This window comes from Pan paniscus, chromosome 5, assembly GCF_029289425.2.
Source record: "Pan paniscus chromosome 5, NHGRI_mPanPan1-v2.0_pri, whole genome shotgun sequence".
NCBI classification, from domain to species: Eukaryota; Metazoa; Chordata; class Mammalia; order Primates; family Hominidae; genus Pan; species Pan paniscus.
Window position 1 is genome coordinate 71069849 of NC_073254.2, and position 18315 is coordinate 71088163.

Genomic DNA, 18315 nt, shown 5'->3' on the forward strand with positions numbered 1-18315 from the left:
AGACAGGCCTTCACCATGTTGGCCAGGATGGTCTCCATCTCCTGACCTTGTGATCCACCCGCCTCAGCCTCCCAAAGTGCTGGGATTACAGGCATGAGCCACCACGCCTGGCCCAGATTAGGATTTTCTAAAGCACAGATTCCCATATTCTTTGAGGTAAAATGATTAGATGGGAAATGCCACACTGTGCCTAAAACCAAGGGCTTTCCTGTGTGACATCCTTATGTTTAAGTCTACCCACCAGTATTTCTCACTACTTTGGTCAACTTACTAACTTTTCCTGACTTCTTTGTAACTGACTCACAATGTTCCTTTAGGAATTCACTAGATTTTTCATTTTAAGAGACTTTATTTTTCATAATAAGGTCCTATAATAGCCCGTTAAAATTGTGAGCAGTAAATACTCCCATTCTTCTTCTGGTTTAATTTGTATTTTCTATAAGAACCTCACAGGGAGTACCCTATTCCAAAGATTCCAAATATGAAGGGTAGCAAGAAAATAAATAGACCTGCAAAAGTTTCTGAGGTCCAGAAACCGTCTGTCAAAAGCCAAATATTGAAATAAAATGAGTGACACTTTAAAAGTAGTTCTACAGAAGTCGCCTTTGCTCTTATAGTAGCATTAATGTTAGCTTTAATTTATGTCATGGAGTAAATTGGTAGAAGGGCTTTTATATCTCTTCTCAACAATAGCCTTAACTGAATAGATGAGCTGAGCTCAGAAAGAACTTAAGTGAGCTCAACTTAGGCTGGACACAGTGGCTCATGCCTGTAATCTCACCACTTTGGGAGGATGTGGGCGGAATGCTTGAGCCCAGGACTTCGAGAGCAGCCTGGGCAACATAGAGAGACCTCATCACTACAAAAAATACAAAAATTAGCCAGGCATGGCAGCACAGACCTGTAGTCCCAGCTACTCAGGAGGCTGAGGTGGGAGGATCAATTGGGCCAGGGAGTTTGAGGCTGCAGTGAGCCACGCTTGTTTCACTGCACTCTAACCTGGGCGACAGGGTGAGACCTTGTCTCAAAAAAAAAAAAAAAAAGATTGTTCTCTTAGAACACAGATTCAGACTTAGCAGAGTGAACATATGGCCTAGTTTTAAATCCAAATTCCAGCCCTTTCTAGATATGTAACTTGAGAAAGCTACTTTAATACTGTCAGTTACAGTTTCCTCATCTGTAAGATGAAAATAAAAACCCCAAGGAGTAACTGGGAAGACAAAATGAGTTAAAATGGAAAGAACTTAGAAGAGTGCCCACTTTAACTGTCCTATAAATGTTAACTATTATTATTAAATCTTTATAATAATTCTACTTCACTTACATGGAGAATGCCAACTCTACAATTTATTTCTCATTATTTTTTGACTTGCTTAGAACTCTCATAATAATTTATATCTGACATGATGAACACAGAAAAAAACCTCTTTTGTCAGTAAGGTTTGAAAAGAACTCATGTGCTAGGTTATTTCTCTCTTTACCGACCTGGAAATAGAATTGAACGATATCATATGTTTATAACAACACACCTTAACTTTCTGATATTGCTGATTCAGATTCTCCTGAGTGGTTCCAACTTGCCCATCAACATCAGTCTCCAACAGGTTACCATTAACTTCATCCTCTTCTCCAATTGCTGACTTGCCATCACCTTCTTGAAAATGGGTCCCGTTCTGTTCGATTACCTGTTTGTGTTTTGTCCCTGCCCTTTCTGAGTCTTTGTCAACATTTGACAACCAGTCCAAAAGGTTTTCTATTTTGGTTTTGCTCTCTTCCAGCTGCTTCACTGCTGCTACCTGGGAAGGGAAAGTTCACAGGAGGAATTCAGAACGTGGGCCAAGGCATAGTTTTAAGACATTCCAAAAGTAAATACTTAGAACATTTTAAATTAGAATGAGGGTACTAAAAACTGACACAATTGAAAACTTAACAACTGAAATTAAACCTCAGAGCAACAGGCAGTTACTTTGAAGTTTCCCCTGTTCTTAAAAATACATTCCAAAATTTTAACTATAATTGATGAGTGATCACACATTTCACAAGAAGAAAGTTTCACAACCTCACTTAAATATTAAGAAAAAGTTAAGCAAAGCCAACTCTTCAAACCTTTTGTAGTACTTGGTCAATTATGTACCTGGAAACCCAGAATCCCATAATAATCCTTAGTGATAATCCTTATTTACTACCACTGGATATTAATAATAAATCAAGTAGCTGTTAAGCTTTTTGACATAGCAATAGTGCACCACATATTTGAATAAGGACCTTTTCAGTTTCTTCCTTGATTGCTGTTGTCACAACTTTATCCAGCTCCTTTTTAGACTGTTCTGCTTTTAAATTAAGCTGTTCACACTTTATCTTAGCTTCATTAAGTTTCTGTTCAATCAAAGCCTTATCTTCCCGTGACAGCTTTTCACCATTCTCTTTTAAGAAGTTCTCTGTGTTTTTCACTACTTCAGCCAATGCCTGTGCACTTCCTTGCATATCTTTCTGTAATTCCTTATAACACAAAAGGAAAAAATATATTTTATTAAATTATTACCTATTTAGTTCTTCCAGAGTTGTAATTCTAAAAGACAGGGTGAGTACAGAGAGAGTCTAGTATATGTAGCTTGAATAAACATATTCAGTATGTTAATTTGAGATGATTTATTTCAATCACAATACTTAATATAATTTGAAACTCAAACAATATTAAAGAAAAGCATGAATTTTCATGTTTAACGAAAGAATGCAGTCAGTGAAACACTGAAAACACATAAGTATTCAGTATATGATCTATATAAATTTGCACACACCAGATTTTTTTATATTATATGAGCACATGTACAAAGGCTTGTAAATATATGCTAATATTTATTGTTTCTAAACTTTTATTTTTTAATGTGTTTATCACTCAGGATAAAAATGAACTAATTTTCCCAGTGAACTAAGATACTTTCCTTTTCTAAACACCAGAATCTGTAATATGTAATGTTTGCTTCTTTGCCTGGCTGCTAGGTACCTCAAGATTAAGATCTCTCCTTAGTAGTTATAGCTTTCCTATGTCTAGATTTTTCCATGTAGTTTTTCCTCTTCTTTTCCTCCTTTATCATGCATTTTCATTCTCTATATGATACTGTTTGAGTTTTAATATTATTTTTTCCATACTTTATTTTAATCTTCTTCAAATTTGTCTTAGAAGTATTTGAATTGAAAGAAATCCTATTAATTGAGCCATGACTATGTGACCTTAACTGTGCTAGTGACTTACACAATATTTACTTAACTTTTATAATAATGTAACAAAGTGTGACCTATGAAGAAACTGAGGCTGTGACAGACTGTTATAAAGCTAACAATGTATAGAGTCTGGAATCTGAACCAGGAGCTATCTACTTACAATGAAAATGTTCTCTGTCCTGACACCAAAATAAAGATATCTTTATCTGTTGTTACTGTTATTTTTGCCCTTTCCTTCAATAAAAAGGAACAAATCACAAGAAAGAAGGAGTAAGAAGGGGCTAAGAAAGAGAAAGAACCCAAAGTGATGGCTATTTCCTCTGATTTGCAAGTAGTAAGTAGGTTGGCCTTAAATGAATCCAAATTCTAATTCATCACACAAGGTATTTTCATTATCAAATCCCCTTTAATATTTCCTCCACTCAATATCTCTTACCAAAAAAAGTCAAAAAAATTACCTAGCTTGCTTGAAGTTGGAAATCTAACTTTTAGTATAAAGTTTAAAGCTCAAGCCCAGGGCGTCTTGGGTATGCCTTGCTTCTAAAAAGCTAAAATTACTGGTATTTTCAATAATCTTCACTGACTTCCAAATGATAGTAATTGAACATAACATCAACATAGATCTGCTGATAGAAAACCAAATTCTACCTCTTGCTTGGACTGATATTTCTTTAACTCAACTGTGCCATCTCCAATCATGAAGGCTTCTTGGTGACCAATTAGGCGGTTTTCAGTTTGGGTAAGAAGATCACATATCCCTTGGAGTTTCTCTTTATACTCCTGCTGACGCTCTGCTACAATCTAAAGTGAAGAAAACCCAAAACATCTTAAATGTATGGTGGTCACAAAACCGCTATTGTGATAGCTTCTTCTTAGAACACATTTTCCAAGTTTTGTCTAACAAGCTTTTATAAGTATGCTGTAAACATGATAGCAGTAGGGTACAAACTGAGCAAGGTGAGACAGAAAATATGAGCATATCCCATATACAAAGAAAGTGATCATGTTTAGATGAAACTGCTCAAGAGAATACTGGCCATGCATATTTGTAAGAGATGGAACTTCTGACCAACAGGAAGAAACATCCCATTTTCTTAAGCTGTTGAAACCTGCGACACATAGAATTAATTCTGCAAAAGGACATCAAAAGAGAAGTTAGTTGTGATTTGTAGGTTAACATATTTGATATGTGTATATAGGTTATCATGCTAGAGACAATGTCTGGTGCTTCAAGAAATAATAAAAGGAACATTGCATGCAATATTTTTACTTAATCACTATGTCTAAGTGCATTCTCACCTCTTTGCTCGTTATTGCTATTAGATATAGCACTCATATAATTCATTAAATCTTCTAAAAGATTAAGAAGTCAACACTAATTACTTGCACCTTTCATTTTCCTACTATGTATACACTAATTATTCATCTTATAGCCATAGATCACGTTTACTAAGAGCCTAATACATGCTAGGCAAGGTACTAAATGTTTTACATACATTCTTTTTATCAATGCTCACAACACTAGCAGGTAAGCGCTATTGTTATTTCCAATCTACCAATGATTAAACTGAGGTTAAGTGACTTGCCCTAGTTCACAGAATGAATGAGTAGTGCAGCTGGGATGTGAAATCAGGCAATCTAGCTCCAGAGCCCATGATCTGAATTGCTGTGCTGTATTGGTTCCCAGAGGAAAACGAAACTCTTAACCTTCTTTAGGCATATGTTCCTCAATGTGTTAAATTTCTAAGTGCATTCAAATTTCCTAGTCTTGGGGTGGGAGGCAATCAAGACTCTCACTTGAAGTTAAGTATTTTTGGGAGTCACAAAAATTCAAATCAACTAAATTATAGCATCATTAGTGAAAACAATATTGTTATACACTGTAGGATTTGTATGTACACTGTATCTTATCCATTAATGCCTTTCCAGAAAATCTTTCCTGTCACACTATACTCCTTGGGTATCTACATTATGGTTTCACACTAAAAACAAAGAATGCCACCTCCACGAAGAAAGGCAAACCTTCTGATCATCACGATCTTGTTCTAGATGTAACTGAGTCTCTAAACGTTCCACCTGGGTAGTTACTGACTCCTGTACATCAAGAAAACACTTCTGAGTTGTATTTAAGAGCCTCAGCAGTTGTTTGCTTTGGTTGGGAGACAGATCCTGTGCATATTCAGAAATGAAGAACTGCACATCAAAGGCAGTAGTCTCCAGCTGCATTTTGGTATGTCCAAGGTCTTTTAATACATTCTGTTAAAAAAGTAGTACAAGTTATCAGTAGAAAGTTAAGCCATGATAAAATTTATATTAACAATAATATTTATGTTTTGTAAATACATTTCTCACATCAGGGAATGCAAGTTTTATGAATTTTTTTGCTATTCATCAAAAATCTATTTATCATCTAGTAATAAATGATAAATTAATTATTTAAATACCATGGTAGTTAGTATTATATAAAAAGACAAATAATCCCTCCAAAAATGTTTTATCTTTACCTGTCACATTGCACTTAAAATATAACTCTGACAAAAGGCAAAGACCTAACTTAGGTATATTTAGCACACTGAAGAGAAACATCTACCTTAAAATATGACTTGCTAACATTTACAACATCCATGTAATTGTGGTAAGATATAAATAATACTTTGAGGGAGTTGAAATATGAATGAAATATGCCAGAATTTCAGTTTTCTGACTCTCAGGCCAGAAGCCTAATCATTGTTCATGAGGAATGCTGTTGAAATTAAGAACTTAGAAAAAAAAAAAAAAGGATGCCAAAAGTGACAACATATAAACACAGTCATGAGCCACATACGACAGGTCACATATAAAATGGTGGTCCCATAAGATTACAATGCCTTATTTTTCCTGTCGTTTTCTATGTTTAGATACACAAATACCACTGTGTCACAATTGCCTACAGTAGTCAGTACAGTAACATGCTGTAGAGGTTTGTAGCCTAGGAGCAACAGGTTTATCATATAGCCTAGGTGTGTAGTAAAGGATGCCATCTAGGTCTGTGTAAGTACACTCCTTGTTGTTTGCAAAACACAAAATCACCTAACAATGCATTTCTCAGAATGTAACTCCATCATTAAGTGATGCATGACTGTACTACATATATTATTATGTATTTACATGATGATTTTTATATGGCTAATTCATACTATTATATATTTATGTGACTAACACATAAATAAATATATAAATAAAAATCTCAACATGTCAGTGGTGTAAGAGTATGATAAGGCTTTTGGGATAGCATCAGAATGATACCCTTAAAGTTGTGATTATTTTATAGTTGTGTCAACTATGAATAAAGACATCTCTAGAGACAAAGAAAGGAAATAATCCTTTATAGCCTTAGCAAAGTCATATTTTCTAAACACTTGTTATATATTAAAGTCATAGTTTTTGAAATATATTGTCATCTTTGTTTTGATACTTGCCTTGAGAAACTCCAAACGTTTCTTTACATACTCAGAATCTTGAACATTCACAATCTCAATATCCTTCACAGATTTGCTCTTCTCTGATACCCAATCTGAGAATGACTTAAGTTTATGCAGAAATTCTTCATGGGAAACTGCTAGTTTAGACTAGAAAAAAAAATTGTGCATTCAGTTTCTTTCCCCAAAATGTCAAATTCTTACAAATAATGACTGTGGTTTAAGAGTTAGCACTCTAAAACTAAAATACTCCAGCTTATGACTAAATCCTCAAATAATAAAATTTTCTTCATAAATCAAAATTTTGACATTTTATGCCTACCATTTCAGAGTCGATCGCAAGCATGATCTGTTTCGTTCTTTCTGAAGACACGTTGCTGAGGGAAGAGAAGGCGGTCTTCAAACTCTGGTGGCTAATACTCAATTCTTCAACATGGCCTCTGGGAAAGTCACTGGGAAGAGACTTTAAAAACTCTTCTGCCAACTTCATATCTTTTCTTAAAATAACAGCAATTGGAGCTAATCCCAATTCAAATGTCTGCAAAGAAATATATCCCGGACCTATTTACTATTTAGTGAAAAACCCAAATATAAACATGAAACATAGAAGTGTTCTGCTTCTTTTTCCCAGTCATACATCAGCTGACTACCATCCATAAAGAGGCAGTAGACAATTCTTACCTCCAACTGTCTAAGTTGATTCTTCAAAGCTTCCAAGTTGTTATCCAGAGATTCCTGGTTGTCTAAGGGGGGTTTCATATCTTGAAGCAATGTCAAATACTCATGCATTTTTTCAGTGTGCTGTAAACACTGCTGTAATTCACTGGAAAACTAAAAACAAAGTTGGACATTTTAATTCAATAACCTTTATGCAGATGTTTAAATCAAATGTATGGGATTATTCTCACATGGTTCATGCAGCTTTTTCTGTATAAAATGTATAGGTCAACTTACTTGTTCGGTTGAGCTATCTCCAGAAGCCATTTCTTTAGACCCTGAAGTACATTCCAAATGGCTTGGGAAATCATTACACAGATCCTTGAGCTTCTCATCTCTTGGCAATGTTGATGCCCACACAGTAGAGCTTTCTAGTCCAATTTCTTTTACAGTTTCTAAATTAGGAGAATAGTAGTTTCCTTCTTTGCTTTTAATATCACCAAGAATATGTGGCTTTTCTTCCATCATCTCAGATGTAGAACATGCTTTTTGATTAAAGTCTCCAACATGTTCTATTTTCTCTGAATATCCATCAGCAAGCAGTTTGTAGAAAATATTTTCAAGTTGCAGTGGAAGTACTTTAGACGTAATGCCTCTTTTCTCTAGGTCATACTCCATATGAGTTAATTCTCTCATCAATTCAAATACTCCTGTAATTTTTTGGCTATGTTGATCTTGCTTCAATATATTAAGGAGAAGCTCAGACTTAAGATTTCCAATACAGAAAGGATCATCTCTACTTTCTGGCTTTAGTTCTGATGAGTTAGTCATGGGGGAAACTCCAGAAGAGTCACTCATTTGAGAGTCGCTGGGCACAGTAGATGCTTCATTTACCAACTGTGATGTGGTAATCCTTTTAATTAAATTTTGAATTAAAATTTTAGTGTCTGCACAGGCTGAAGGTTCTTCAACCTCTTGAGGGTTCATATGACCTTCTTTCAACCTGCTTTTTAAGATATCCTTTACATCCTCCACAAATACCTGAGACAATTCAGGAATCTGAACCTCCTTTTCTTGGGATCTTGGAGACAAGGCTTGTTCTTTTGGTAGCTGTTGCTCAATTCTTTCTTTCTTATTATTAATTTCTAAGAATGAATAGTCAGTATTTAAAGTGTTACTGGAGTTATCATTTCCTAATCCATTTGCACACCGCTCCGACTGCAGAAAATCATTTTTCCCAACATCTTCTACATGTTTACGAGATAATATTGAAAGTGTGGCTTCAATACTTTCTGGTGTGAACTGAGAAATTTCTGTTCCTCCTCCTGAGATGCTTTCTTTACTACAAAGATCATTGCTTTGGATCATGTCATTAAGAAGTGAGTCTTTTTGGGTGCTAGTGGACTTCTCTTTTGTATTATTAACTCCTAATTGTAAATGTTCTTTCATGGGAGGGGCAGTTATTAAAACATGGCTTGGGACATCTTCATTTGGTTTGGCTACATCTTTTGCTTTTATATTTTTAGCACAATGTTTTAAGTAAGTAAACAGATCAAGCTCTTTCTCAGGTCCATCAGTGAATGACTCCTTCTCAAAATGTGTATTCCCTTCCCACGATGTAATGTCTGAAGTAATGTCATCACTAATCTCTTTGGAAACTGATGTGTCAAAAATTTCTTCAAGATTCTCAAACTGAACAGGACTTTTACTAACTATTATTTGTAGATTATTTGGTTCATCTTTAAGAGTTACAGTTGCTTTTTTAAGGCTTCCTTTCTGATTAAGTTCTTCATTGTTTGTGATTTGTGGAAATGGAAACTGACTATTAATTAGCTTGAAACTATCCCTTGTATTTTTACCAGGCAAAAGTTTGAGATGCCTATTTTCTTCTTCTACTAGACCTTCTACAAGCACTTCTCCTTCACCCAAGTACATTTTCTGAATTGATGTTTCATCTTCTATTAGAATATCACTTTTGCCATCTCTCCCTTTAATGAGATCGCTTCCATTTCCTTGAGGATCTTTGTCAGTTACAGAGGCTATCAATGACAAATGGCTTTCCTCTGCAGGTTTTCCTATTAAATCAGGCTCAGTACAAATGATGTGATCAAGAGATGAGTCAACTTTTGGTGTCATATTCTTAAAATATTCATCTTTACCTTTCACAGAATCAGTCAATTCTGGCAATTCTGACCCTTGAATCAACTTAACCTTTGTATTTGCTAGATCAGTACCTAATTCAGAAGTTGAACTGATATTATTATTATTATGTGAAATACTTGCAGGGCCAAAAGTTTTTTCAGATTCAGTGTCTTTAATGATAGGCGGCAATACATCCTTAAGTACCATCTCATGATTCAACAGATTTTCTTTGCTTTTTCCAGCAATCTCAGTTGTATATTCTGGAAGGTTGCTTTTTTCAATAACTAAGTTATTTTCACTAGGTGATGCTAGCTGTACAACATTTACCCTTTGCTGTTTTTCTAAAGAGCTACAACTGTGCATTTTATCCAGAAGAATCATTGTATTAATATTTTCATTTTCATCACTGTTTTCATTTAAAATAGAGGCACACAACTGGATATCCATATCTTCAGCCACATTTTGGCACCTGGGCTTTCCATTCTCATCTCTTATACCTCCTCCTTCTTCATCAATGCCATCATCATCATCGTCATCCTGATCATTACTGTCATACATATAATCCCCATAACTTTCTTCACTTTGCATAGAATCTAAATGATCAGTATCGGAGTGAAATTCCTGTCCAGTTACATACTCTTCCTTTCTTCCTCTCCAACTGCCACTGTCATCAAATTTTAATGATGCAGTGAAGCTCTCTTTTCCTCCTACAATATCATAATCAGTCAATGAGTCAGATTCATCACCTTCAAGGATATTTGTGCATTCCCTTTCTGATCCAGTTTCCAGTGACTGTCCATTCACCTTATCTGAGCCAACAGGATTTAAATGTATTTTTTCACCAGAATCTAATTCATCTTTCTCAACATCCATAAGGAAATCCTGAAGACACTGTGCTTTGTTCTTCACACTTAAGCTACCAACTAGTGCCCCCTGGGGAACCATGGAATTTTCATTCTCTTTTGAGACATCATAAAAAACATCAGCAGGAGAAGCCGTCTCATCGTTTTCCTCTTGCAGTGTGTCGTAGTCCTCAGGGTGCAGGCAATCACGATCATCACCATCAAGAAGCAGAGAATCATGGTCATCATCTTCAAACAAGGGAGTATCATAAAAATCATCATCACTATCAGTGTCTGTTCCTGTGTTATTCTGCTGATCATTCAGCAGTGACGTTTCATAGTCACTAGCACTGATGGTTTCATCAAGCAATGGTGTAGCACAAGTAAGAGACACAATGGCATTATCAGTATCACCCCCTGGAGTCACAGCACAGGAATACTCTTCTATTTCAGACTCATCTTCCTTGTCTTCAGGCATCTGCTGAAAACCTGGATGTGTTTTCTCATCCTCACCAGAAGTATTTGAAATGTATTTATCATTGTGATATTGTACTTGAGGATTACTAGAAATCATATTTAAAGATTTCTGTCCATACTGCTCTCCTGGTAAACTGATGTTAATAGCTGCAATTCCCAGAAACTGGTCTTGAAATTTTTCTCCTATTCTTTGACCTGATAACATGGTTTTGTCACTGAATGATAAGGTTGGGGCTTCACACTTATTTCCATTGCTCTCTGGGGTGTGTGTATCATTAAAACTTCCCTGACTGTGCATCAATTTATCATGACTTAACAAGGCACTTAGCCTGGGGGAATAGTCAAAGATAGGTGAATCCCTGTTTGTATTATCTTCATTCTCTGTTTCATTCACACCACAGAATTTACTCATTTTTGATTTCATAATAGGATTTTCTATTAAATCACTTGGAAAGTTTTGAATGTTTTTAGAATGACTACATTCATTTGCACGTTCATTTGTTTCCACTCGGCTTTGATTTTCATAGTTTGTAAGTATGTTTTCAGAGTCACTTCTAAGCATGCTAATGTCTGCAAGTTCAGTCTGTGTTAAATATGATATGAGACTGGGAACACACACACTGGGTGAACTGTTAACTTTAGGATCAATTGATATTGTACTTGCCAGTTTTCCTGACTGAGAAAATTCACTATTGATAACAGTATTTCTCATTTCATTAAATTCTTCATCTATAGCACACTTTCTATTTTCAGGAGTCTCTTCATGTTCAGGTTCTCCACAGTGACATTTATTGAAACTACTTGGTGTAGCTGTACATTCATCCTTTTCTCTACCTGAAGCATTATTAAGAAATACACCAGATGAGCTTAAGACATCGAGACATTCTTTTATGGCTGTGTTTCCATCAAATTCTGCATGACAGCCTTCCAGTAGCATGCCAACAGCCTCATCCAAGTCTCCATCGTACAGCAAAAGCCTTTGCCCTGTGTTTGCATCCATATAGCTATTTATCATTAAATAAGATAGAAATAATTTTTTAGTTTGTTCTGAGGTCTGAGTAGTGACAGGTTCTTCTCCATCAAAAACATCCTCTTCTTGTCTGTAATCATGAACTGTGGAGGGTTGAAATTTACAAAAAGAGAGCCATCTTCTGGCATTTTTACAAGCTTCTAAATCTCCTAAATCTGGCATTTTATCAGGCAGTATTATATTTTTTAAAATTGAAGCTGTGTTATTGTCTATAATTCCTAGCTGTTTAGCAGCATCTAAACCAATGACTTGAGAACTTTCTGGAATATAAAGAGCAGCTATTTTTTGTCTGCCATTCAGGATTTTGTAGGCCAATTCATTTGTAATCAATTCTTGCTGCAAGGAAGATGATGTGGGAAATATTTCACCAGAATGGGGCCAAATGAGTCCAACATAGCCTCGCTGAGCTTCCAGGACCAGAAGAGCACTGCTGGAAGTTATTAAATCACACTGTACTGCTTCGTCTACAGTTAAACGCTTGGCAGGGTTTGACTGTATGATTCCACCAGTTTGAACCTGATATGTGAGGATACTGCTAGCAGTGTCCCTGTCAATCACCCCTTCTCTGACAGCTTCTTCAACAGTCGTTCTTTGGCCAGAGTTGGAATTGATCAGACCTCCAGAAAGAAGCTGTGCACTTAACAACCTAAACATGGTTTCACGGTCTATGAGACCTTCATGAGCTGCTCTTAAAATGCTTATGTTTCTTCCACATTTTAATGTTATTCTACCTCCTTCTTGTGGTCTCACAGGTAGAAGCCACATCCCTGTGTTTTCCTGTAAAGTACTTCTTTGTACCATATCTATTAAAGAAACCTTCTCAGAGGTGCAGGGGTCAATAAGATCTTTGCACATATTTTGCCTTTCCAGAACTTTACAAAATAATGCTGAGGAAACCAAGTTCTGTTGGAAAGCCTTCTGTAGGGTCAACTGTTCTCCTGTGGCTGGAATAACCAGAGAGCCTGTAGAAAGCAGTATCTCAAGAACTTTGATGGCCATGGATTCTGTTATCATGCTTTGAGCTAGAGCATCCAGTACTGGAACTGTGGTAGGTGACGCAGCAGAAATAATCTCCTTAGCTTTATTTAGTTCTTTGAGTTGGCACAGAATTTGTTCATCAATAAGGCCATGACTTTTGGCATCTTTAAGGTCAAAGCACTTTCTTAATTCTGGTGAAATTAGACCAGAAATCATTAGCTGTGTCTCAAGCAACCTAATTCCTGTGTCATAGTCAATGAGGCCTCTTAAAACTGCTTGAAAGACTGAAAGGACTTCTCCAGTTGTCTGATCAATGGTGCCTGCAATCACTTTATCCAGCTGAAAGGAAAATGTAAAAATCTCAGGTCACTCTGTTACACAAGGGTGGGCGGAGTTTCATGCAACTTAGGTTTTTTAAAAAATAAATAATACATTTCAACATAAAAATCCTCTACTTACCAAGGCGCAGCAATGCTGTGAATGTTAGGCAGTTCAAATGCACAAGTGATCTATGTCAGTGATCTATTCAACAGCACAGGATGTGATAAAAGCTTTGAAAACAACATGCATCTGTGAATTGAAAACTTGATATCGTGTATATTGACAAGGTTAGTGAGGACACAACAGAGTAGATGATGATAGTGAGAAAACAGAACACATATCTAGAAGGCAAACCATGCTTTCTGCATTTAGGTGAGATTAGAGTCTAGTGGCATGAAAGAGAGTATCAAACCCCATGCTATTGATGTTTACAGCATACAGACTTCTTCAAAGATAGTCAAAAACTAAGAAACTAGAAAAATTGTTACATACCCCCAAAATGTGACAAATTATGTGGAAAGTATTCCCAGGAGTAAGGAATTAAATATAAAGATAACTTTTTGAATATTGAATATTATGTTAGGCCTGTTGATATACACTGTCAAGTTTTAAAAGTTTAAGTACCAGCCAAATTTTAAATGATTTATACTTTAAGAAGATGCTAGGGCATCCTCACTATAATGTATGGCCTTGTATTACCCAAATAAGTCTCATGGATATCTCTGAAAGTCAAACAATCTCTAACACATCAATGCCACCTTTAGAGATGACCCACAGGCTCTTTTATAGCCTATCATATAATAAAATACCTACTATACTAGAAGAATGGCTTTTAAAGAGAAGAGTTAGAAGAATGAATGATACTTTTCTTTTACCATGCAAGGCAGAGATTAAGATGTCACAGAAACTGATGGTCAGCATGTGTAAGATTGCATTTAATAAACAACACTGGAATCTCCAAACATTTAAATAAACTCAATCCCTGTTTTAACTACGTACAAAATTCAAGGTCATTTCTTTATTATTGACATAGATTTCCAGAGCCATGCAATCAAACTAAGCTTCTTGAAACAGTCTCATGTTTAAATAAATAATATTACCTTCTCCTCTACCTTTACATCTCCTGAGGTTTGTGATTCTTGTAGCTGTTTCAGAGATTCACTGAATAATAAATTATAACTTTCCTGAAGAGTTTTCACTTGTTTTTCCAATTCATTTCTTTCTTCATCTGTCATTCTAAATAACCAGAAATGATAAAAAGACTAATGCAAGTCGTCCTCAAGGGATAAAGATGTATTAGGTTCAATAATTTTGTCACATGATGGTAAAATAAAATATAGCCTCACATACATATTGCTCAGGTCTCAGTATGACTGTATATGAAAATTAAGAATGGCCTTAAAATATCTAAGGATCTTTCCCTTGCCTGAGAAAAGGACTGAAGGAAAGGGTATAAACTAATGTATTGACCCTTATTTAACATACAAAATTCCAAAATAACAATTGCCGCTATCTGACAGAGGGTAAGGTCTCATTGTTAATCCCAACATGGAAAAGGGACAATAAGGTACCATTTCTCAAGATGAAACTTGTTTAGACTAAAGCACAAACAAAGAGGAAATTTATAAGGGGATTAACCTAATTTGCTAAGGTATACTATAAAGTCATTATGAAATAATCCTAGGAGGACATCCAAAAAGAATTTAAGAAAAAGGTGGATTCCTTCCCTGAGTGAAACACTGACTGAAATATATAAAGTGCTTTGCTGCAAAAAGTAGGGACAAAATATGAGAAATGAGGCTGCCACAGGTCTCAGCTAAGAAAATGAAGACCATATTTATACATATTTTCCAAAGAATAAGTCTCACAGAGTACTACTTAGATTTAAGACTTGACTCGGAGTCTGCACTCTACCTCTCACTTGCTATTAATTCTTAACCTCTCTGAGCCTGTTTCCTTATCGGTAATACATGGGGATAATAAGAATATTTCAAAGTTGTGATAAAGACTAAAATTGACAATTAATTAAATTACTAAGTTGATACTCTTTACATTACTATATTAAGTAAATTGTGATTAGTTTGAGTCCCATATTTAACATTGCAATTAAAATTTACCACCTCTGTTTTGCTGAAAGCTTTTAAGAACACTTCCCCACTTAAAATAAAAGAGCTAACAACAACCAACATACTTGTCTCCATGTTTTGCCAAAAAAAGCTGCATAGTTTGAAGTGCTTCCGATAATTGTTCCTTCTTGGTTGATATTTCCTCACTGGAAATCTGTAAGGTAAAGAAGGCACATTCAAACTCTTCCTCCAAAAGGAGTAAACAGTATTTTTTTAAAAAAAAAAAAGAAATTAATCAAGCTTTAGTCAAGACCCAAGTCTATTTTCTGGGTGACCCAAGTGAATAACCTATCAGTTATTAGCAGTCTATAGAGCTAGATAAGAGTATTTTATTTAGAATCCGTAAGGAAAGCTCCTCTCTCTATCCTTAATGCTGTCATTTTCAAGAGAAAATAATACATTATACGTTTCCTGCATCTGTCCTAGTCCAGCCGTGGATAAAGGTGGCCTCCACCCGCAGGCGGGCACTCAGCACTGGCCCAGTGTCATCCTTGAGCACTGCAGTACTCAAAAAGACACATGACTGTGGGACACTACTTCCAAAGGGCATCTTCCTTCTGCCAAGCTCCTAGACACAATGTTCCTTTTGAAAAAATTATGGTGAAAGTAATAATCTGTAGGTATGCAGACCCAGAATAAAGAATTTCTAGCTGAGAGCAGTGGCTCATGCCTGTAATCCCAGCACTTTGGGAGGCCAAAGCAGGCAGATTGTTTTGAGCTCAGGCGTTTGAGACCAGCCTGAGCAACATGGTGAAATCTTGTCTCTATGAAAAATACAAAAAGTATCCAAGTATTGGTGGCTCATGCCTGTAGTCCAAGCTACTCGGGAGGCTGAGACAGAATTGCTTGAGTATGGGAAAGGGAGGTTACAGTGAGCTGAGGTCGTGCCACTGCACTCCCACATGGGCGACAGAGTAAGATCCTATCTAAAAGAAAATTTTTAACTATTGAAAAAAAGAACAAATAATTTCTAATGCTAAGACCCACTTTGTAAAAGTCATCTGTGACTGTCATCTGTCAGAGAAATAAAATTGATCTGTTTGGGGAAAAGCAAGAGGTCACACACTTTCTCCTAATTCCTCAGTGTATCATTTCCAAATCCCTTATTTCAGAAATTAATTGCCATTCTTTTAAATTAGCAGAAATAAGAGGAAATAATGGGCCAATGAAAAGATATATTTTCCCCCATGAAGTCTATTTAGAGTCAATTTAAAGTTTATTTTTCATGACTATAATCATGAGGCTGCATTGATTTTTGAAGGACATACTTATATTAACTAAAATTTCCTTTAACAGAACGACCATCAGCTGTTCTTAGACAGTTATAATTAACACCATTATCTGCATTAAGAATGTATCTAGGGTACTAGGTCTAAATCTGACTTAGTAATGTTTTAGAGAATTTAAAACTAAAGAATGTCTACAAAAAAATTTTTTTTAATTAGCCAGGTGTGGTGGCATGTGTCTGCAGTCCAGCTACTCAGGAGGCTGAGGCGGGAGGATCACTTGAGCTTGGGAGGTTGCGGCTCCAGTGAGCTGTGATCATGCCACTGCACTCCAACCTGGGTGACAGAGCAAGACCCTGTCTCAAAAATATATATATATATACACATGAAACTACAGAATATAAAAATACCAAGGGTTTATAATCAAAATTTCTCAAAAGAAACTAACTCTCCCAAGGAATCTTTGTTAAGCTTTATGTCCCCATTTTAGTTGTCTTCCTATTTAATGAGGGGGGAGAAGGATATTTTACATGAAATATATATATATTAAAATTACTTGAAGCTTTTTGGTATAAAGCACCAAATGCAAGTGCTTTCCCACATCTCCCACATCCCACATATATAGTATGTAAGACTATGAGTGAATACTTTACTTCAACTGAGCAACGTTTCAAGTATATACTCTGGTCTGTAAACTTCTCCAAGAAAGAACCTCAAATAAGGAGCACTTGCCTCATATCACAGCCAAGTAAGACAAGGCACTGGTGTTCTCCCCTATTCAGTCATGTCAACAATGTCTATTTTAATAGATGACAAGTGAGTACTGATGCAGAGCTAGAAGTGGGAGCTAAATATTAAGATTGGATGATAGCCTTGAAATTTCTAAACGTCAGACAAGAGCAGGAGGGCAGTGTAGGAAAGTATTCCTTGAGAAAAATGCTTCTTATCTTAGCGGAAATTTATTTTTTTAATACAGCAGCAATCCCACTGCCATCACCAGCGGCAGCAATATTAAAATGTACACCCCAACTACCAACATCCTAAGAGCTTTAAGTGGTGCAGTCCAAGGACATCTCCCAAGCTGCGGCCATCCAACTAATCCTAAGCAGTTGGGATATAGAAGATAGCCCGTTAAGACTAAAGAATTCACTAGGATAAGGGATAGTATCTAGAATTTCCAGTGATTGACTGTAGACACTTCCTTATGAGATAGAAAAGACCCAGAAAAGCACAACTAAAGTCAATAATCAAGAATGTTAATATCCTGGTTTGTATCTTCATTGTTCTTGAAACTTTTTATGTTTACATCTGTAAGAATAAGACGGCATATCTTTATGACATGGAGTGCATGGATCTACTCTAGACATAAAACAGAATGACTCTGCTCTTCAGCTATTCTTATTGTAATAATCAGGAAGCAGACCTAATTATTAGGAAAAGCAGTATACTGTATTCGTTTACTAAAAATAAGAACAATATATAACATTCAGGCTTTGGAATTAAACAGCTTCTTCTGCCACACACTAACTTTGATTCTTTGGGCAAGTTATTTAATCTTTCTGATTTGCATTATATTGGGCTATAACAATAGGAAAATTAAGGTAAAAATTAAACATTGTGCTAGGTAAACTGTGTCAACTCAGTTAACATCCCTGCTATTATTATTATTATTAAACCAGGACTTCTGTGAATACCTTTTGCTTAGAGAAGGGAGGTTTTCCAGCCTTCTCTGCATCTTTCAATGTCTTGCTGATATTTGATACCCATTTTTGCAATTCTTTGGCTTTTTCAACATGTTCTTTCTTTTCTTCTTCCAGTGACTTCTGACAGTTGTGA

The 18315-nt window shown here is 35.8% G+C and overlaps 1 protein-coding gene across 14 annotated transcripts in view; it reads right to left on the reverse strand.

Moving 5' to 3' along the window:
* Positions 1-18315, reverse strand: part of DST (dystonin) — a 494203-nt gene that overhangs the window by 138323 nt on the left and 337565 nt on the right. For 8 of the 14 annotated variants that reach the window (XM_024929292.4, XM_063604922.1, XM_034962265.3 and 5 more), the window contains 6 exons: positions 18174-18302; positions 15319-15407; positions 14228-14363; positions 3871-4023; positions 2266-2499; positions 1530-1796 (listed from right to left, as the gene is read on the reverse strand). In XM_024929292.4, coding sequence (XP_024785060.4) covers positions 1530-1796; positions 2266-2499; positions 3871-4023; positions 14228-14363; positions 15319-15407; positions 18174-18302 — 1008 coding nt within the window. Of the gene's footprint in view, positions 1-1529; positions 1797-2265; positions 2500-3870; positions 4024-5244; positions 5479-6680; positions 6831-7002; positions 7219-7361; positions 7512-7634; positions 13146-14227; positions 14364-15318; positions 15408-18173; positions 18303-18315 lie in introns of all 14 variants that reach the window. The other 6 variants (XM_008954352.4, XM_024929291.4, XM_008954357.6 and 3 more) reach the window with 1 other exon arrangement.